General features: G+C 41.4%; 1 protein-coding gene across 2 annotated transcripts; it reads right to left on the reverse strand.

Annotated features, from left to right (window-relative positions):
- Positions 1-1,481: 1,481 nt before the first annotated feature.
- Positions 1,482-12,863, reverse strand: LOC137039963 (carcinoembryonic antigen-related cell adhesion molecule 5-like). Of its 2 annotated transcripts, XM_067415332.1 has the most exons (7): positions 12,726-12,846; positions 11,892-12,212; positions 8,773-9,075; positions 6,515-6,817; positions 4,398-4,700; positions 1,684-1,827; positions 1,482-1,594 (listed from the first exon to the last, which is right to left on the reverse strand). In XM_067415332.1, exons 1-7 carry the CDS (start codon positions 12,772-12,774, stop codon positions 1,566-1,568), a joined length of 1,452 nt encoding a protein of 483 aa, XP_067271433.1. In that variant the 5' UTR covers positions 12,775-12,846; the 3' UTR covers positions 1,482-1,565. The 2 variants fall into 2 exon arrangements, with proteins under 2 accessions (XP_067271433.1, XP_067271434.1); XM_067415333.1 differs by lacking the exon at positions 11,892-12,212 and having other exon boundaries at positions 12,726-12,863.
- Between the last annotated feature and the right edge of the window lie 5,455 nt (positions 12,864-18,318).

Consider the following 18,318-nt stretch of genomic DNA (forward strand, 5'->3'; position numbering starts at 1 on the left):
ATTATTTATTTGAGACTAGTAGCCGTGTAATAAGCGGGATAATGTCCACCCAGCCGGTTGTTATCGCAGAATAAACCCCTTCAGAGTGATGCTCTGCTTCGCCTCGGGGTCCTGATCACTCTGAAGGGGTTTATTCTGAGATAACAACCGGCTGGGTGGACATTATCCCTTACATAACATTTCGTTGTTTTATAATAAACATCAAATTAATTACAGCTCCGTGAAAATGAATTATTAAGCCTATCTCCGCGAGACGAGTGTTAAACGCAGAGATGAAAACAGCAGCCTGTCATCAGCATAATTCAGAGACTGACACAAACATTCATTTTGATACCGTACTAGAGGAGATTGACATAAACAAACCAGCAAATACATCAGCTTTTACAATGTTTGCATAATCCAGAGAATATTCACTCTTTAGTCTATTAAACACTTTTAAAACTGTAGTTTAAAATGAATGCTTATAATTATGCTCATAGTTATGGGGAGTTGAGACTCGACTCTCATTTATGTTCTCCATTTGAAAACATTAGACTTTATAAATGTATTTTGCCTGTTGTTAATTTGTCTGTATTTATAAATAAAAAGGTAAAACAGCATTAATGTTAAAAAGACTTTGCACTGTATTTAAAAAAAAAACAATTCTGACTATTTATTGATGTAAATTGTTCTGTATGTAAGTGAAACTTCAAAAATTACAGTGTTTAAAAAGCTCAGTTCAGTGATGTAGCTGTAATTGTAAAAGACAGAAATAACACAATAAGTACATATCAGTTCTATATCGGTTATCGGCACATAAACATGCAAATAATCGGTAATAAAAAAATCAATATCGGTCGATCACTAGTTAGGACCCACACAGACCACAGGGTGAGCGCCCCCTGCTGGCCTCACTAACACCTCTACCAGCAGCTACCTGGTTTTCCCAGTTGTTCTCCCATCCAGGTACTGACCAGGCTCAGCCCAGCTTAGCTTCAGTGGGAAACCAGTCTTGGGCTACAGGGTGATATGGCTGCTGGCAAAATGACAGATGTGCTGATGTGAAGACGTGAAACTCCACCGTCAGCTAAAATAACCAAATATCAAGATCTTTCCTTCTGATAAATCCTCTGAACATTTACACTTTGAGCTCCAGTCACCTCAACTTCCTGTAGATCAATGATGTCACTTTCAACAGAAAATTAAATCCTTTTCATTTTCAACCCATAATGTATAAAAACATCTTAAAGCAACAGTTTGATCTTGTCATGAGATCCTGCGAGTGTTTGGCTCTGCCAAATGCCGCATTTTGAACTGCGAGTGGCACCAATGCTTTGCATTTTTTGTTGAATTAACCCTTAAGTCCCTTTTGTTGAATTAACCCTTAAGACTCTTGAACCTCAGTGAGAAAACTTTTTTGATAAAGGCAAGAAAATACATATGACAGATAAACAGCAGTAGAGGTGAGATCGGTGTATCTTTTTAAAAAAAAAAATATTTTATTTTTTAAATCTGAAACTGAAAGATAGCAGAAGTTCAAATTAATCATCAGTATTTATTAAGAAAAAAACACACTTAAAGAACCTTTAAAGTTCAGTGTTCTGCTCCATAGTTCCTGAAAAATAAACAGATAAAGGCATAATTTATCAAATCTCAAATACCCATGAAAAATCATTGTGAGAAATTTCATCATGAATCATGTACCTGATGTGTGAATATGAGCTTGATCTTGTTCAGCTCTTCTAGATCTGATGTCATAAACCAGAATAATGACAGTAGCCACGCCCACCAGAGCAGCGAGGACCAATCGGATCACAGCTTCAGTTGAACCACAACAGTCGGTGGATTCTGAGGAATGAATACATCAAACTGAGATCAAGGGGGTATTCCAGAAAGCAAGGATAACTTACCGTCACATATACCCTGAACTCTCGGTTGATTAACCCAAATCTTGCTTACTCGAGGTATGCTGGTTCCAAAAACGAGTCCGGGGGTTCAGCCAACTCAGAGTATGTTCCCGGTTAACACACATTCTCAACAGAGCGACAACACAATGATTCACCATGGAAACAGCCGGTAAGAAGAAGCACATCATTATACTTCCTCTTCTTCTTTTGTCTACACACAGAAGAAAGTATTTTGCTAGACGCAAAACCGAAGCCGCAAGTTCATCTCCCTTGGTGAACCCCTTAACTTAAAGTCCCACTAAGGTACCTTTAAACGCGCAGCATTATTCAACGTGTTGACATAATTTCCCCCAAACGTGCTTCAGCAGTTATCAGCTCCTCCCCTTTTTTGAAACATATTATTAATACCACAGTTTGACTAGAGCCTTTCTGTTTGGTAAAGCTGCAGTTTTCCTCCATATCGCTTTGAAATACAGCACTCTGTGCAGAATTTAAATGGGTCCGATATGTTTTATTTTCTGCGCCGACTCACGCATATGATCCTCTCTGAGCTCTCGTGTCTCTAGTCTAGACTAGAGCCAACAGTAAAGTCATACAAATCTGTGAATCATTTTAATGAAAGTAAGAGGCTGTAAGTTTTGAATGCTTATAAAAATGTGAATTTTGTCATTGTTTTGGAACACACCATTTTCAAAACCTCATCATTTTTTTGTGCACTTTGGCCGTTGGTCCACATGCAAACGCAACACTGAAAACAAATGTTTTTTTTTTAACTCCTCCCAGGATGAGGATTTTAAGAAACGCTGGTTGCAGTGTTGTCGCGTGGACAGTGAACATGACAACACGTGTGGACAGAGATTTTGGCTTGTTGCATCAGAACCAGAACTGGCAATAAAAATTTTCCATGCTTCTGATTGGCCAACATGCCTTTACAGTTAGGGTTATATTGCCACCTGTTTATTTGGCATGCTCTTGACAGTGCTTCATAGCGTGTTTTGCATTTTCATGTGGACGCAATTTTCTTTAAACAGAGGAGGGAAAAAAAAACTTTTCGCGTGGACTAGGCCTGAGCCTGTCGTTGAGCAGCACACGCACCCTATGAAATAGATACCACTACTACATCATTACACATCATCATACGTCATCATACCCCATTTCATTTATTAGTGTCCTGTAACATTTAACCAGTATGAACAGTGATGAAGTGCACATATCACGTCTAACAGATTACTCACTGGATTGTTTAGTATTGTAAGAGCCTCTAAAGGGACATGGACAATCTTTTGCATTCCCTCTGCAAAAATAGCTAAGGCGGCAATATAAGGACTGACTGTATTTCTTTATACTTAAGTCCAAGTTCAAAATAAAACTGACCGCTTCATTAATTTACTGAGCTGTTTGAAATGGCCACCGGGACATTATCTTTGTGAGGGAACGCAAAAGATCAGGGGGAAAAAATTCCTCCCATCCTCATTTCTTTTCCACCACGTCCCTTCAGGGGCTCCATAGTTTTGTGCTGTATTTGGGCTTAAGAAAACGGTGCTAGTTTTCAGTTTGAAAATCTATGAGCCTTTGAGTTTCCTAAGGCCATAGCCTACAGAAATACAGAACATACAAGACTGGTGGAGCTGCTTTTCTATTGGGCCAAGCTGTTCTCTGTTTATTAAATTCTGGTACGGATATGAATCGAGACACCCCTCCCTTATGAAAATGAACCATGGTTTTACTACAAATAGAACCACAAAAAAAAACATGGTAACCACAAATTAACCATGGCTTTGCTCCTCTAACCATAGTTTAACCATGGTATTTGTGGTAAAACTGGGGCTAAATAAATGGTAATCAATTAGCCAAAAAAACATGGTTACTACTTACTATAATAAAAACACAGTTCATTTTCGTAAGGGCTATCCCATCACATGAACAAGCAAAATGAGGGGGTAAGAGAAGGCTAAGAGGTAGAAAAAGGATTGGGCCTTTTTAAATTTTGCACCTCTCGGAAAAAAAAAAAAGTGAGCAGTCCCTTCATGGGATGCTCTCTCGGCTGCAGTCCGAATAGAGGAACCACTTTTCCAGACGGGCTCGGTATGGAGTGGGGTGAGAGATGAGGCTATACGCTGCAGTGTGTAGATCATGGGGAGTAAGTCTTGCTTGATGTTAGGCTTCTTGCAGAAGGTTGCCTGAAAGCTAAACGATTCTAAATGAATGACGTTCATACAAACGTAATGTCAAACCGAATCGAAAGGGAGCGTCTCCTATTACTTACGAAACCTTGGTTCTCTGAGATGTGGGAATGAGACATTTCGTATACCGCCATGTCACCTAACTCGTGATCTTACAATATCAAGTTGCTTCAGTCAAGAACATCAAAGAATAATGTTCAAGCGCCACTACATATAGTGTGGGGAAGCCCCCACCCGCCATATTTTGCACGCTTGATCGCCATTGGTCAGTGTTACTGCGAGCAATTAAATAAGGCTACAGAAATTTGCAGAATTAAAAGGGACTTACCGTAGACGGTGAGAGTGAAAATCATCTGCATATAGTTGATGTCAAGTTTATAAACTCCAGAGTCTGTGGTTGTGATGTTTGTGATGGTCAGAGATCCAGTTTGATTGTTCAGCTTCAGTCTGTCTCTGAATCTCCCATCAAGAACATCATCAAATACAGTGATTTTGTTGGCCCATTTATTGTATTCAGCAATTACAGATCCATTTTCAAAACTCCACTGAATCCGATCCTCATTGTTCATTTCAGTGAGATCATTGTCTAGAGTGACTGAATCTCCCTCCTCTACGGATATTTCCTTCACTCCTGAAACACCAAACACACACAGAACAAACAGAAAGAGGGTTCATCACAGATTAAGATGATTTGATGGTTTACAAAAATAAATAGTTTAAAGTCTAAACTGGAAAGTAATACTTTCATGAATCAACAGAAGCAAATTCGAGACCGAGTTCAGAGCGGGTCAAGTCCGAGTCAAGGCCGAGTTCAGAGAGAGTCAAGTCCGAGTCGACAACGAGTTCAGAGAGAGTCAAGTCTGAGTCAAGACCGAATTCAAAGAGGGTCGAGTCCGATTCAAGACCGTGTTCAGAGAGGATAGAGTCCGAGTCAAGACCGAATTCAGAGAGAGTTGAGACCGAGTTCAGAGAGAGTTGAGTCCCAGACCGAGTTCAGAGAGGATCGAGTCCAAGTCGAGTCCGAGTTCAGAGAGGGTTGAGACCGAGTCAAGACCGAGTTCAGAGAGGGTCAAGTCCGAGTCAAGACCGAGTTCAGAGAGAGTCAAGTCCGAGTCGAGACTGAATTCACAGAGGGTCAAGTCCGAGTCGAGACCGAATTCAAAGAGGGTCAAGTCCGAGTCGACAACGAGTTCAGAGAGAGTCAAGTCTGAGTCAAGACCGAATTCAAAGAGGGTCGAGTCCGATTCAAGACCGTGTTCAGAGAGGATAGAGTCCGAGTCAAGACCGAGTTCAGAGAGAGTTGAGACCGAGTTCAGAGAGAGTTGAGTCCCAGACCGAGTTCAGAGAGGATCGAGTCCAAGTCGAGTCCGAGTTCAGAGAGGGTTGAGACCGAGTCAAGACCGAATTCAAAGAGGGTCGAGTCCGATTCAAGACCGTGTTCAGAGAGGATAGAGTCCGAGTCAAGACCGAGTTCAGAGAGAGTTGAGACCGAGTTCAGAGAGAGTTGAGTCCCAGACCGAGTTCAGAGAGGATCGAGTCCAAGTCGAGTCCGAGTTCAGAGAGGGTTGAGACCGAGTCAAGACCGAGTTCAGAGAGGGTTGAATCCGATTCAAGACCGAGTTCAGAAAGGGTTGAGACCGAGTTCAGAGAGAGTTGAGACCGAGTTCAGAGAGTTTAATTTAAAGAATTTAAAGAATTATTGATATACAGTAATAATCATAAAATATTTTGAATGGGACTATCGATTCCAGACCAAGTTCAGAAAGGGCCGAGTCCGATTCAAGACCGAGTTCAGAGAGAGTCAAGTCCGAGTCAAGACTGAATTCAGAGAGGGTCAAGTCCGAGTCGAGACCGAATTCAAAGAGGGTCGAGTCCGATTTAAGACAGAGTTCAGAGAGGGCTGAGACCGAGTTCAGAGAGAGTTGAGTCCGAGACCGAGTTCAGAGAGGGTCGAGTCCGAGTTGAGTCCGAGGTCAGAGAGGGTCAAGTCCGAGTTGAGTCCGAGTTCAGAGAGGGTCGAGTCCGAGTCGAGTCCGAGTTCAGAGAGGGTTGAATCCGATTCAAGACCGAGTTCAGAGAGGGTTGAGACCGAGTTCAGAGAGAGTTGAGACCGAGTTCAGAGAGGGTCAAGTGCAAGTTCGGAGAGGATCGTGTCCGAGTTGAGACTGAGAATCGAAAGGGAGCGTCTCCTATTACTTACGAAACCTTGGTTCTCTGAGATGTGGGAATGAGACATTTCGTATACTGTCATGTCACCTAACTCGTGATCTTACAATATCAAGTTGCTTCAGTCAAGAACATCAAAGAATAATGTTCAAGCGCCACTATATATAGTGTGGGGAAGCCCCCACCCGCCATATTTTGCACGCTTGATCGCCATTGGTCAGTGTTACTGCGAGCAATTAAATAAGGCTACAGAAATTTGCGGAATTAAAAGGGACTTACCGTAGACAGTGAGAGTGAAAATCATCTGCATATAGTTGATGTCAAGTTTATAAACTCCAGAGTCTGTGGTTGTGATGTTTGTGATGGTCAGAGATCCAGTTTGATTGTCCAGCTTCAGTCTGTCTCTGAATCTCCCATCAAGAACATCATCAAATACAGTGATTTTGTTGGCCCATTTATTGTATTCAGCAATTACAGATCCATTTTCAAAACTCCACTGAATCCGATCCTCATTGTTCATTTCAGTGAGATCATTGTCTAGAGTGACTGAATCTCCCTCCTCTACGGATATTTCCTTCACTCCTGAAACACCAAACACACACAGAACAAACAGAAAGAGGGTTCATCACAGATTAAGATGATTTGATGGTTTACAAAAATAAATAGCTTAAAGTCTAAACTGGAAATTAATACTTTCATGAATCAACAGAAGCAAATTCGAGACCGAGTTCAGAGCGGGTCAAGTCCGAGTCGACAACGAGTTCAGAGAGCAACACTGAAAACAAATGTTTTTTTTTTAACTCCTCCCAGGATGAGGATTTTAAGAAACGCTGGTTGCAGTGTTGTCGCGTGGACAGTGAACATGACAACACGTGTGGACAGAGATTTTGGCTTGTTGCATCAGAACCAGAACTGGCAATAAAAATTTTCCATGCTTCTGATTGGCCAACATGCCTTTACAGTTAGGGTTATATTGCCACCTGTTTATTTGGCATGCTCTTGACAGTGCTTCATAGCGTGTTTTGCATTTTCATGTGGACGCAATTTTCTTTAAACAGAGGAGGGAAAAAAAAACTTTTCGCGTGGACTAGGCCTGAGCCTGTCGTTGAGCAGCACACGCACCCTATGAAATAGATACCACTACTACATCATTACACATCATCATACGTCATCATACCCCATTTCATTTATTAGTGTCCTGTAACATTTAACCAGTATGAACAGTGATGAAGTGCACATATCACGTCTAACAGATTACTCACTGGATTGTTTAGTATTGTAAGAGCCTCTAAAGGGACATGGACAATCTTTTGCATTCCCTCTGCAAAAATAGCTAAGGCGGCAATATAAGGACTGACTGTATTTCTTTATACTTAAGTCCAAGTTCAAAATAAAACTGACCGCTTCATTAATTTACTGAGCTGTTTGAAATGGCCACCGGGACATTATCTTTGTGAGGGAACGCAAAAGATCAGGGGGAAAAAATTCCTCCCATCCTCATTTCTTTTCCACCACGTCCCTTCAGGGGCTCCATAGTTTTGTGCTGTATTTGGGCTTAAGAAAACGGTGCTAGTTTTCAGTTTGAAAATCTATGAGCCTTTGAGTTTCCTAAGGCCATAGCCTACAGAAATACAGAACATACAAGACTGGTGGAGCTGCTTTTCTATTGGGCCAAGCTGTTCTCTGTTTATTAAATTCTGGTACGGATATGAATCGAGACACCCCTCCCTCATGAAAATGAACCATGGTTTTACTACAAATAGAACCAAAAAAAAAACATGGTAACCACAAATTAACCATGGCTTTGCTCCTCTAACCATAGTTTAACCATGGTATTTGTGGTAAAACTGGGGCTAAATAAATGGTAATCAATTAGCCAAAAAAACATGGTTACTACTTACTATAATAAAAACACAGTTCATTTTCGTAAGGGCTATCCCATCACATGAACAAGCAAAATGAGGGGGTAAGAGAAGGCTAAGAGGTAGAAAAAGGATTGGGCCTTTTTAAATTTTGCACCTCTCGAAAAAAAAAATAAGTGAGCAGTCCCTTCATGGGATGCTCTCTCGGCTGCAGTCCGAATAGAGGAACCACTTTTCCAGACGGGCTCGGTATGGAGTGGGGTGAGAGATGAGGCTATACGCTGCAGTGTGTAGATCATGGGGAGTAAGTCTTGCTTGATGTTAGGCTTCTTGCAGAAGGTTGCCTGAAAGCTAAACGATTCTAAATGAATGATGTTCATACAAACGTAATGTCAAACCGAATCGAAAGGGAGCGTCTCCTATTACTTACGAAACCTTGGTTCTCTGAGATGTGGGAATGAGACATTTCGTATACCGCCATGTCACCTAACTCGTGATCTTACAATATCAAGTTGCTTCAGTCAAGAACATCAAAGAATAATGTTCAAGCGCCACTATATATAGTGTGGGGAAGCCCCCACCCGCCATATTTTGCACGCTTGATCGCCATTGGTCAGTGTTACTGCGAGCAATTAAATAAGGCTACAGAAATTTGCAGAATAAAAAGGGACTTACCGTAGACAGTGAGAGTGAAAATCATCTGCATATAGTTGATGTCAAGTTTATAAACTCCAGAGTCTGTGGTTGTGATGTTTGTGATGGTCAGAGATCCAGTTTGATTGTCCAGCTTCAGTCTGTCTCTGAATCTCCCATCAAGAACATCATCAAATACAGTGATTTTGTTGGCCCATTTATTGTATTCAGCGATTACAGATCCATTTTCAAAACTCCACTGAATCCGATCCTCATTGTTCATTTCAGTGAGATCATTGTCTAGAGTGACTGAATCTCCCTCCTCTACGGATATTTCCTTCACTCCTGAAACACCAAACACACACAGAACAAACAGAAAGAGGGTTCATCACAGAATAAGATGATTTGATGGTTTACAAAAATAAATAGCTTAAAGTCTAAACTGGAAATTAATACTTTCATGAATCAACAGAAGCAAATTCGAGACCGAGTTCAGAGCGGGTCAAGTCCGAGTCAAGGCCGAGTTCAGAGAGGGTCAAGTCCGAGTCGACAACGAGTTCAGAGAGAGTCAAGTCTGAGTCAAGACCGAATTCAAAGAGAGTTGAGACCGAGTTCAGAGAGAGTTGAGTCCGAGACATAGTTCAGAGAGGATCGAGTCCAAGTCGAGTCCGAGTTCAGAGAGGGTTGAGACCGAGTCAAGACCGAGTTCAGAGAGGGTCAAGTCCGAGTCAAGACCGAGTTCAGAGAGAGTCAAGTCCGAGTCAAGACTGAATTCACAGAGGGTCAAGTCCGAGTCGAGACCGAATTCAAAGAGGGTCAAGTCCGATTTAAGACAGAGTTCAGAGAGGGCTGAGACCGAGTTCAGAGAGAGTTGAGTCCGAGACCGAGTTCAGAGAGGGTCGAGTCCGAGTTGAGTCCGAGTTCAGAGAGGGTCGAGTCCGAGTTGAGTCCGAGTTCAGAGAGGGTCGAGTCCGAGTTCAGAGAGGGTCGAGTCCGAGTTCAGAGAGGGTCGAGTCCGAGTTCAGAGAGGGTCGAGTCCGAGTTCAGAGAGGGTTGAGTTCGAGTTGAGATCGAGTTCAGAGAGGGTCGAGTTCGAGTTGAGATCGAGTTCAGAGAGGGTTGAGACTGAGTCAAGACAGAGTTCAGAGAGGGTCAAGTCCGAGTCAAGACCGAGTTCAGAGAGGGTTGAATCCGATTCAAGACCGAGTTCAGAGAGGGTTGAGACTGAGTCAAGACAGAGTTCAGAGAGGGTCAAGTCCGAGTCAAGACCGAGTTCAGAGAGGGTTGAATCCGATTCAAGACCGAGTTCAGAGAGGGTTGAGACCGAGTTCAGAGAGAGTTGAGACCGAGTTCAGAGAGGGTCAAGTCCAAGTTCGGAGAGGATCGTGTCCGAGTTGAGACTGAGACCAGAGAAAATCCACAAAAAACATTAGAATTCAATTTAATTAACTTTTTAGTTACAGAGGTTGTGCACAGAGTGACTGTCAATCAAACATCAATTTAAAGAATTATTGACATACAGTAATAATCATGAAATATTTTGAATAGGACTCGAGAACAAGTCAAATTCCTAAAATGTTCGAGTACAAGTCAATATTGATTCCATGACAAGACCAAAAGCTAACTGTGGCTAACTCAGTTATCTGGATTTGATTGTTGACGATTTGGCTTGATCTCGGATTGTTTGGTTCTTCAACGCTCATCCTGGGCTTGCTGTCATAGCAACAGGTCCGTTAGCTTAAACTGCTCAGGAGCTTATTTCATGTAAACAGGATTAGATCGGGTCTTGAGGTGATACTAAAAATCTGTCCCAGCCACTGCTACTTTATTACAAGAGTTCATTACTGAACCAGGGGCAATAATAATTTAAAATAATAATACATATAAAAGTTTATTTGAAAATAATATTTTAATGTTGTGTAAAATTTGTGTATTATACTATAGACACAGTCACTTGATAGAGAGATTATTTGTGAATTGTGATTAAATAATTAATTTATAGTTGTATTGGAGGTTTACACACATTGTGCAGTTAATCTTCGTCGCGCATTAATGTGAGTGATGACGGATATTATGGGATGGGGGGGGGGGAATGCTGTTTCATGCATACTGAGCTTTTTACACTGTTAAAGACTTGGATTCCCATCCTAAACATAGACAAAGTTTCGAAAACTAATGTTGGACGTTTGATGGAGTATTTCTGTGTTAAAAATACTCCTTCCGGTTTCTCAAAAGTTTCGGAGAGTTCTTTTCGAGTATGGGTCGGCTTGACGTCGATAAAGCTGAAGGTCCTTGTATGGGCCGTACGGGCTCTTCGGAAAGGTGCGCGCGTGACTAGATGCACGCCACCCACACTGCTCTCAGGTGCAGATCCAGTCGTCCGTGCAACACGTCTGTCGCGCCGCGCTCCAATTTATTCCTATGGGTGACATCAAGCGACTTCAACGCTTCAGCACAGCATTCCGGGACGGCAGCGCTGCATTTGAACCGATTTGAACGCAGAAATGACGGGAAGCGTCACAACATACGCTTCGGTCGCAAAAGTGGATCTCCACGGACTCTACTGTCAGGACTTCACAAAATCAACAGTTAACTTACCAAAGAAGTGTGTTTTTGACGGAGCGGTCCCAGCGATAAAGGTTCACGGTCCTGCTTTGGAAGCAGCCGGTGAGTAAAACTGCTTCAAATGTCTGTTGTTGGCTAACGTCGCGGAAGTAAACATCAGTAAACAACATGATCATGTATAACGTTAGTTAATTTATCAATGGAGCATGCAAACTATGGTGTGTGTTTAAATACATTTGTTTAGCTGACCAATATAGGTGTCAGTTTGATTATTGGAAACCACCCAAACATAAACCTAGGGGAGGTTCTAACAAAGCATGCTTCGTCATTCAAATGCGCTAACGGTTACTCCATGGTTGTTCTATGTATAACGTTACACTAGTCTGACGTGCAAAATCGTTTTGCTTGCTACTGCTAAGGTTTAGTCGCATACAATAGTCCATAAACCGAATCATGTCCTCATAAACTGCGAGTAAAGACACTCAAATGTTGACAGGCCACTAAATTGGTCCGAGTCTCGAGTATACAACACTGGAGATTGTATTAATAATTGTATCTGTGTTGATTAAAATAGGTGAAATAAATAATGAACTCACCATAGACTGAGAGATCGAAACTTTTTCTTGCATAGTTGGTCACTATTTTATAATATCCAGCATGTTTCATTGTGATGTCTGTGATGGTCAGAGATCCAGTTTGATTGTCCAGCTTCAGTCTGTCTCTGAATCTCCCATCAAGAACATCATCATATACAGTGAAGCTGTCGGCTCGTTTATTGATTTTAGCGATTAAAGTGATTAAATATCCAAACTTCCACTGAATCTCATCACCCTTTACTTCAGTGAAACCAGAGTTTAGAGTGACTGAATCTCCCTCTCGCACTGACACTGGCCAAACACCATTAACACCAAACACTCCTGAAGAACAGAGTTTTTCACAGATTAAAGCTTTAAAATCACTTGGTTTGATGAAGCTTCACTTTTATATTTGTGTAGAGTTTTATATGGCCCAATAAGTAAATAAAAAGAGACATGCTATCAAGAATGTCACATTCAAGCTTATTATTTGGGGTATTGGAGGTTCAAATTTATTTAACTTAATCACTAAAAAAACTGAATTTAAACAATGTAAAAATCACAGATTCAATATTTCTATACACTGTATATATATGTATATATATATATATAACAAATTTGAAATTTCTCCAATTGAACATTTTCTAGTGACTGATCACATCTACATTTTTCAAAAAATTTGATGTGATCAAGTCACTCGAAAATTTCAATTGGTGCCTGATTTTTTTTTTTTTTTTTTACAGTGTATGAGAATAACAGTGAATGTTAATCTTCTCTGACTCATTTTACCAGGAATTTATCACATGATACCAGAACAGAAACAACTGAAGCCATAAAAACACATTTAAAACTCACCATCCAGACGCCACAAACACGAACAGAGCAAAACTAATCTGAGAAACATTTTCAGTCCAAGACAAACTCTTCAAAACTGTTTCTTGTAATAAAATGACAGACGTGGTGACGGGAAGCTGCTGTGTGGCGAAGTGAAACTACCGTCAGCTAAAACGACTGCAGTGTCATCATTCATCAACAACATTTTTAGCACTTTTTTTTCTCACTGAACATCAGTTTGACACTTTAAACTTCACTATGCCTTAACTTCCAAGAAGTCAAACGTGTCACTTTCAACAGAAATAAACCAATAATATGTTAAAAACTCAACAGTTTGATCTTGTCCTGAGATCCTGTGAGTGTTTGGCTCTGCTCTCTCCTCTGTCTTTAGGACATTTGTTCTTCATTTCTTATCAAATGTCTCAATAGTTTCTCCTCTCAGACTGATTTCAGAGTTTCTCTAATGGTTTATGGAGCAGGAACAGATCACCTGCTATAACTGTGTGTATGAAAGTGTTCTCTGATATCTTTATATTACTAATATTCATGCACTACGGATTACACTGCTCACCCACTTTAGGAAGATCACAAGAAAACAAAAGTGACACGGCTTAGAAAAGTTGCTAAAGACTGTGCCTTCAGAGTTGAGCAGCTACGAGAGGCTGTTTTGAGCAAATGCTTGGATGTGAGGACGGCAAATGATCAAGCTAGTGTTCATGGGAACGTTGCCTTCATAATAGAGGATTGGCCCGACCGCTGAAAGGGTTAATGTCTGTGGGTGAGAGAAAAACAGAAGTTGATGGAATCTTGCTTCATTTAACAAGAACCCACAGGTCAGGGTCATCGCGAGGACAGTATACATAGGGGTGTCATTAATTAAAGAACAGAATGGAGAAAGCACTCGTGTTATGTCAGAGCCTGACTGAATGTGTGCAGATATTCACTGTCTGTAAACTCACACTGCCAATGAGTTCAGTGTGGCTAATTAGTCTTAAGGGAGACATGCATTGTGTTACTACAGTCCCTTCATATCCAAATCTTCAAAGTGAAGTGCGGTGGCCTGCCATGGATAAGGACCCAGAGAGGCATGTCGGATCAGGCCATGGACGCCAATTAGTGACCTGGCAGAATCTCTCCTCGGATACATTACACCCTGTACCAAAAGTAGAGTACCAAAGGTACCCTGTACCAAAAGTAGAGTACCAAAGGTACCCTTGTACCCAAAGTAGTATATTAGTTGCTGTTGATTGTTACAGCCGCTATTATGAGTTTGCGCTACAGCTCAAATCCACTACAGATGATAAAGTCATTGACAGCTTGGAGGAAGTTTCCAACCGTCATGATCTGACTGTGGCCCACAGTTCATTTCTGCTCAATTGCAACGGTTTTACAAGGGAAATAGCATGTGAAGACATCACCAAAATGGACACATGCAAATAGTGAGGTGATGCATTTAAAGGCATATGAATATCCCATGGACTGGAAAGAGGCATTTACAGATCTACTGACCACAATACTACTGGAAAATGCCCTGCTTAAAGGGTTAGTTCACCCAAAAATGAAAATTATTTCATTAATTACTCACCCTCATGTCGTTGGACACCCGTAAGACCTTCGTTCATCTTCAGAACAGATGAAGATATTTTAGTTGAAAGCTGAGAAAGGCTTCAGAAAGGCCTCCATTGGCATTCAGTACATTCCCACTTCACACACTCACACCCATAAAAGGCACTAAAGACATAGATACAAAGTTTCTCACAACAGTGGGTGTACAATCATTTGAAAAAGCGACGAGTATAGTTTTTGTGTGCAAAAAAAATCTAAATAATGACTTTATACACCAAGTTATTGTCTTCCGTGTCGGTCTCGCTCCTCCTTTTCTGGGTCATGAACGGCGGATCTGCGTCATATTCTCGCACATGCGTCGAGTTCACGTCAATAACTTGGTGGATAAAGTCGTTATTTTGATATTTGTGCGCACAATAACTATTCTCGTTGCATTGTAACATTATTTTACAGCCGCTGTAGTGAGATGGGCTTTGTGTCGACGTCTTTAGTGCCTTTATGGGTCTTGTGAGTTGGAATGTACTGAATGCCAATGGAGGCCTATCTGAAGCCTTTCTCAGCTTTCAACAAAAATATCTTCATTTGTGTTCTGAAGATGAACGAAGGTCTTACGGGTGTCCAACGACATGAGGGTGAGTAATTAATGAAATAATTTTCATTTTTGGGTGAACTAACCCTTTAAATGTTTTCCAATAGGAACATCAAGGGGAAGCTGCCAGATTTTACAACACTGCACAGTGACCAGGAGACAAGGGCTTGTGATGCTGATCAATATGCAGAAACTTTATGCTGATCACTGAGATTCATAACTTGAGATGGGGGTCCAAGATCTGGTAGGACAAGACCCAAAAAACAACAACTCCGTTCAGCCAAGTTTCATAAACTACTGTCCAAAAAGAGAAATTGTGTGTTCTCAATGTAAAGGGAATACCAGGTTTGTGAAGAAATCCTTTAGTGAGAAAGCAAACGACACTCCAGCTGAACAGAAAAACCAATCAGACAGAACTAGCGGAGTCAGAGACAAGATACTGAGCAAATAACTCCTGATAACGTCACTAGATGGAGGTGTTGCTCCACAGATGAGACACAGAGACAAATCACACGAGAGATTTAAAGACTTTATCATTGCCTGATGGAGGAAATAAAGCACCGATATGTTGTGTTTATGTTTGATCTCAAAGTAGATTATAATGTGTCACAAATCAGTGTTTTCTCAGGTTAAAGGAAAACCTGGGGGATATGTGTGTCTATTATTGTGGTCAGAAAAACAAAAAGAAAATTAATTAACTATGAAACAATTAAAAACAATGTTTTAATAATGCTTATATGTGGCACACTGCTGAACTCTTTCAAATACACATAAAGTCTGTATTCCTCCAGGAGGCGCTCGATATAATAAATGTAATAAAACATGGAGAGACTCTTGAGTGAGAAAACTTTATTGATAAAGGCAAGAAAATACATATGACAGATATACAGCAGTAGAAGTGAGATCTGTGTGTATTATACATCGGAATTGAATTCTATTAATAATAAAAAATACAGATAATAAAAGTGTTTGTTAAACCAGTAGAGGGAGCTCCAGCAGTAGAAGACATTATGTGTAATAATAACAAGAAAATATTACATTTTTAATAATCAATCAAATAGACATTCAGTTAATAATAGCCCCTGCTGAAAGCTAAAACCCAGACAGACAGATACCAGCAGATTAATTTTTAAGCCATTAAACATAAATGAAGATACTTATATGAGAAATGACATCACTTAGGTTTCTGATGTGTGAATACATGCTTGATCTTCTCCAGCTCTTTTGGATCTGATGTCATAAACCAGAACAAAAACAGCAGCTGCTGTAGCCACTCCCACTAGAGCAGTGGAGACCAATCGGATCACAGCTACAATAGAATCACAACAGCGGGTGGAGTCTGAGGAATAAAGATTCAAACTGAGATCAGGGGGTATTCCAGAAAGCAAGTAAGGTAAGTTTAGAAATAATTTACAGGATAACCTCAATTTAACCTCAAGTCTCAAACAAACCATCCTCAAAATCTGTTTTCCAAAGAGCCTTTTTTATGGATAACTTTGTGATATTGAAATGTAGTGTAGTGGCAGCAAATTCTTTAAGAAGCAATTATTTAAGGATGGTTAGTTTGCTAGCTGGCAGGAATGTTTATTTCCTTGTCATTATTCCCGTATTTCATCGTATTATATCACATCTGGTCCCTCATTCTTTTGCCTGAAGAAATTTCGCAAAGTAAAGATGTGTGTGATACTTGTGCGTGCACTATGCAACTGGGACTTTTATTATGACGGGACGGGACACAGTCGCCGGGCGCCGGCACTTCCGCTTTTTCCGGTCAGGTAAAAAAAGCTATTTTTATCATATCAGATACATTTAAGGGGCCAAGGGCTTCGGCCATCCGTCCGCTCTCTTCCCTGAACTGAAATGAAGTAGTGGCCTGTACTTTCCACACGATTGACATCAGGTTCAAGTACGCCAGGTTGGCTGGTGGTTAAGTTGCCCGCATACCGCCTCCCATGGCCGAGACTGGTATTACGACACCTGACGGGCCGGGGCTAGTAATGCTACTGCTAATAAAGGTTGATATCTCTGCAGCACTATGACTTGACATTTTTTTAATGACATCATTGCCCTTAATTTCTTCTCATTCTTTTGACGCATATAGGTAATTTTTTGGATATTTTTACCTCAATTTTTACACATGGCACCTTTAAAGGCCAGTTCATGGCAAGAACGATAAATATAACCATAAACCTCAAGTTTTTAAAACCATTCTAAATGGTCACCACTATAACAACAATGGCACAGAGGAAATATATCGTTGGAATCACTTACAGAACGATTATTTCCCAGCTGATAAACAGTTAAAACTCACACTCAGTTTAAAAAGACTCAAGCATTTAAAGCAGCAACTTCAGCTTGTGCTCAACAGCGTTTTTGCATGTGGTCTGGAAGCTATTATACTCACAATTATCTCCTGAGGCCCTGTTTGCACCTGGTATTAAGAAGTGTTTCGTTCGATCGCATCACATCTAGACGACGCTAAACACAAGTGTAAACAGGGTCTTAAACATTTTGAGCTAGTCCACTTTCGACCACTTCCAGAGTGGAGAACACATTCGACCGGATGGCTTTAGACGCTCGTGGTCGAATGTATTCAAACAGCCACTAAAAGACCCCCTACTCTCCGCCTACTGACCTAACGCGTAAACATCGTGGGAAGCGTGCTAGTCAGACAGAAATTTAAACTTTGTCGGCTGAAACCCAAGTTTGGTTTGAAGATGAAAAGCGTACCAAACATGTTCTCTATAACACACAGTCGCACACAGCGTTCGGCTGGGTTCTCGCAGCTTTTAAAGCAGAATCATAGCTCGCAAAGATGTGATGGCCAATGATGAGACAAGGCGGCGGCTCAGGGAAGCAGGCTTAAAATTTGGTGATGAGACTTGACGTAGTAACAGACTAGTTGCCAGGCCAGGAGCGTCAATGACCAGGGTGGGACAGGACACACAAGACTAGACTCTAGACAAGACAACAAGAGCTAAAATAAAATAAACTATAAAGAGAGAAAAAAGCAGGTGCTGCTCATCGGCATTTCTCCGCATTAACCACGCCCAATTTTAATATATGACCATTCACACAATAGTTCTCGGACACCCACAAGAAAAAAGTTCTGCTCAGATGATGTGTCGAGAACAAGCTTCGAGAACTCCCAAACCAGGGCTGCGAGAACTCCCGAACCAGAGGCCTGCGAGAACTCCCGAACCAGAGGCCTGTGAGAACTCCCGAACCAGAGGCCTGCGAGAACTCCCGAACCAGAGGCCTGCGAGAACTCCCGAACCAGAGGCCTGCGAGAACTCCCGAACCAGAGGCCTGCGAGAACTCCCGAACCAGAGGCCTGCGAGAACTCCCGAACCAGAGGCCTGCGAGAACTCCCGAACCAGAGGCCTGCGAGAACACCCGGACCAGGCCTGCGAGAACTCCTGAACCAGAGGCCTGCGAGAACTCCCGAACCAGAGGCCT

This window comes from Pseudorasbora parva, chromosome 14 (genome assembly GCF_024679245.1).
Source record: "Pseudorasbora parva isolate DD20220531a chromosome 14, ASM2467924v1, whole genome shotgun sequence".
Lineage (NCBI taxonomy): Eukaryota > Metazoa > Chordata > Actinopteri > Cypriniformes > Gobionidae > Pseudorasbora > Pseudorasbora parva.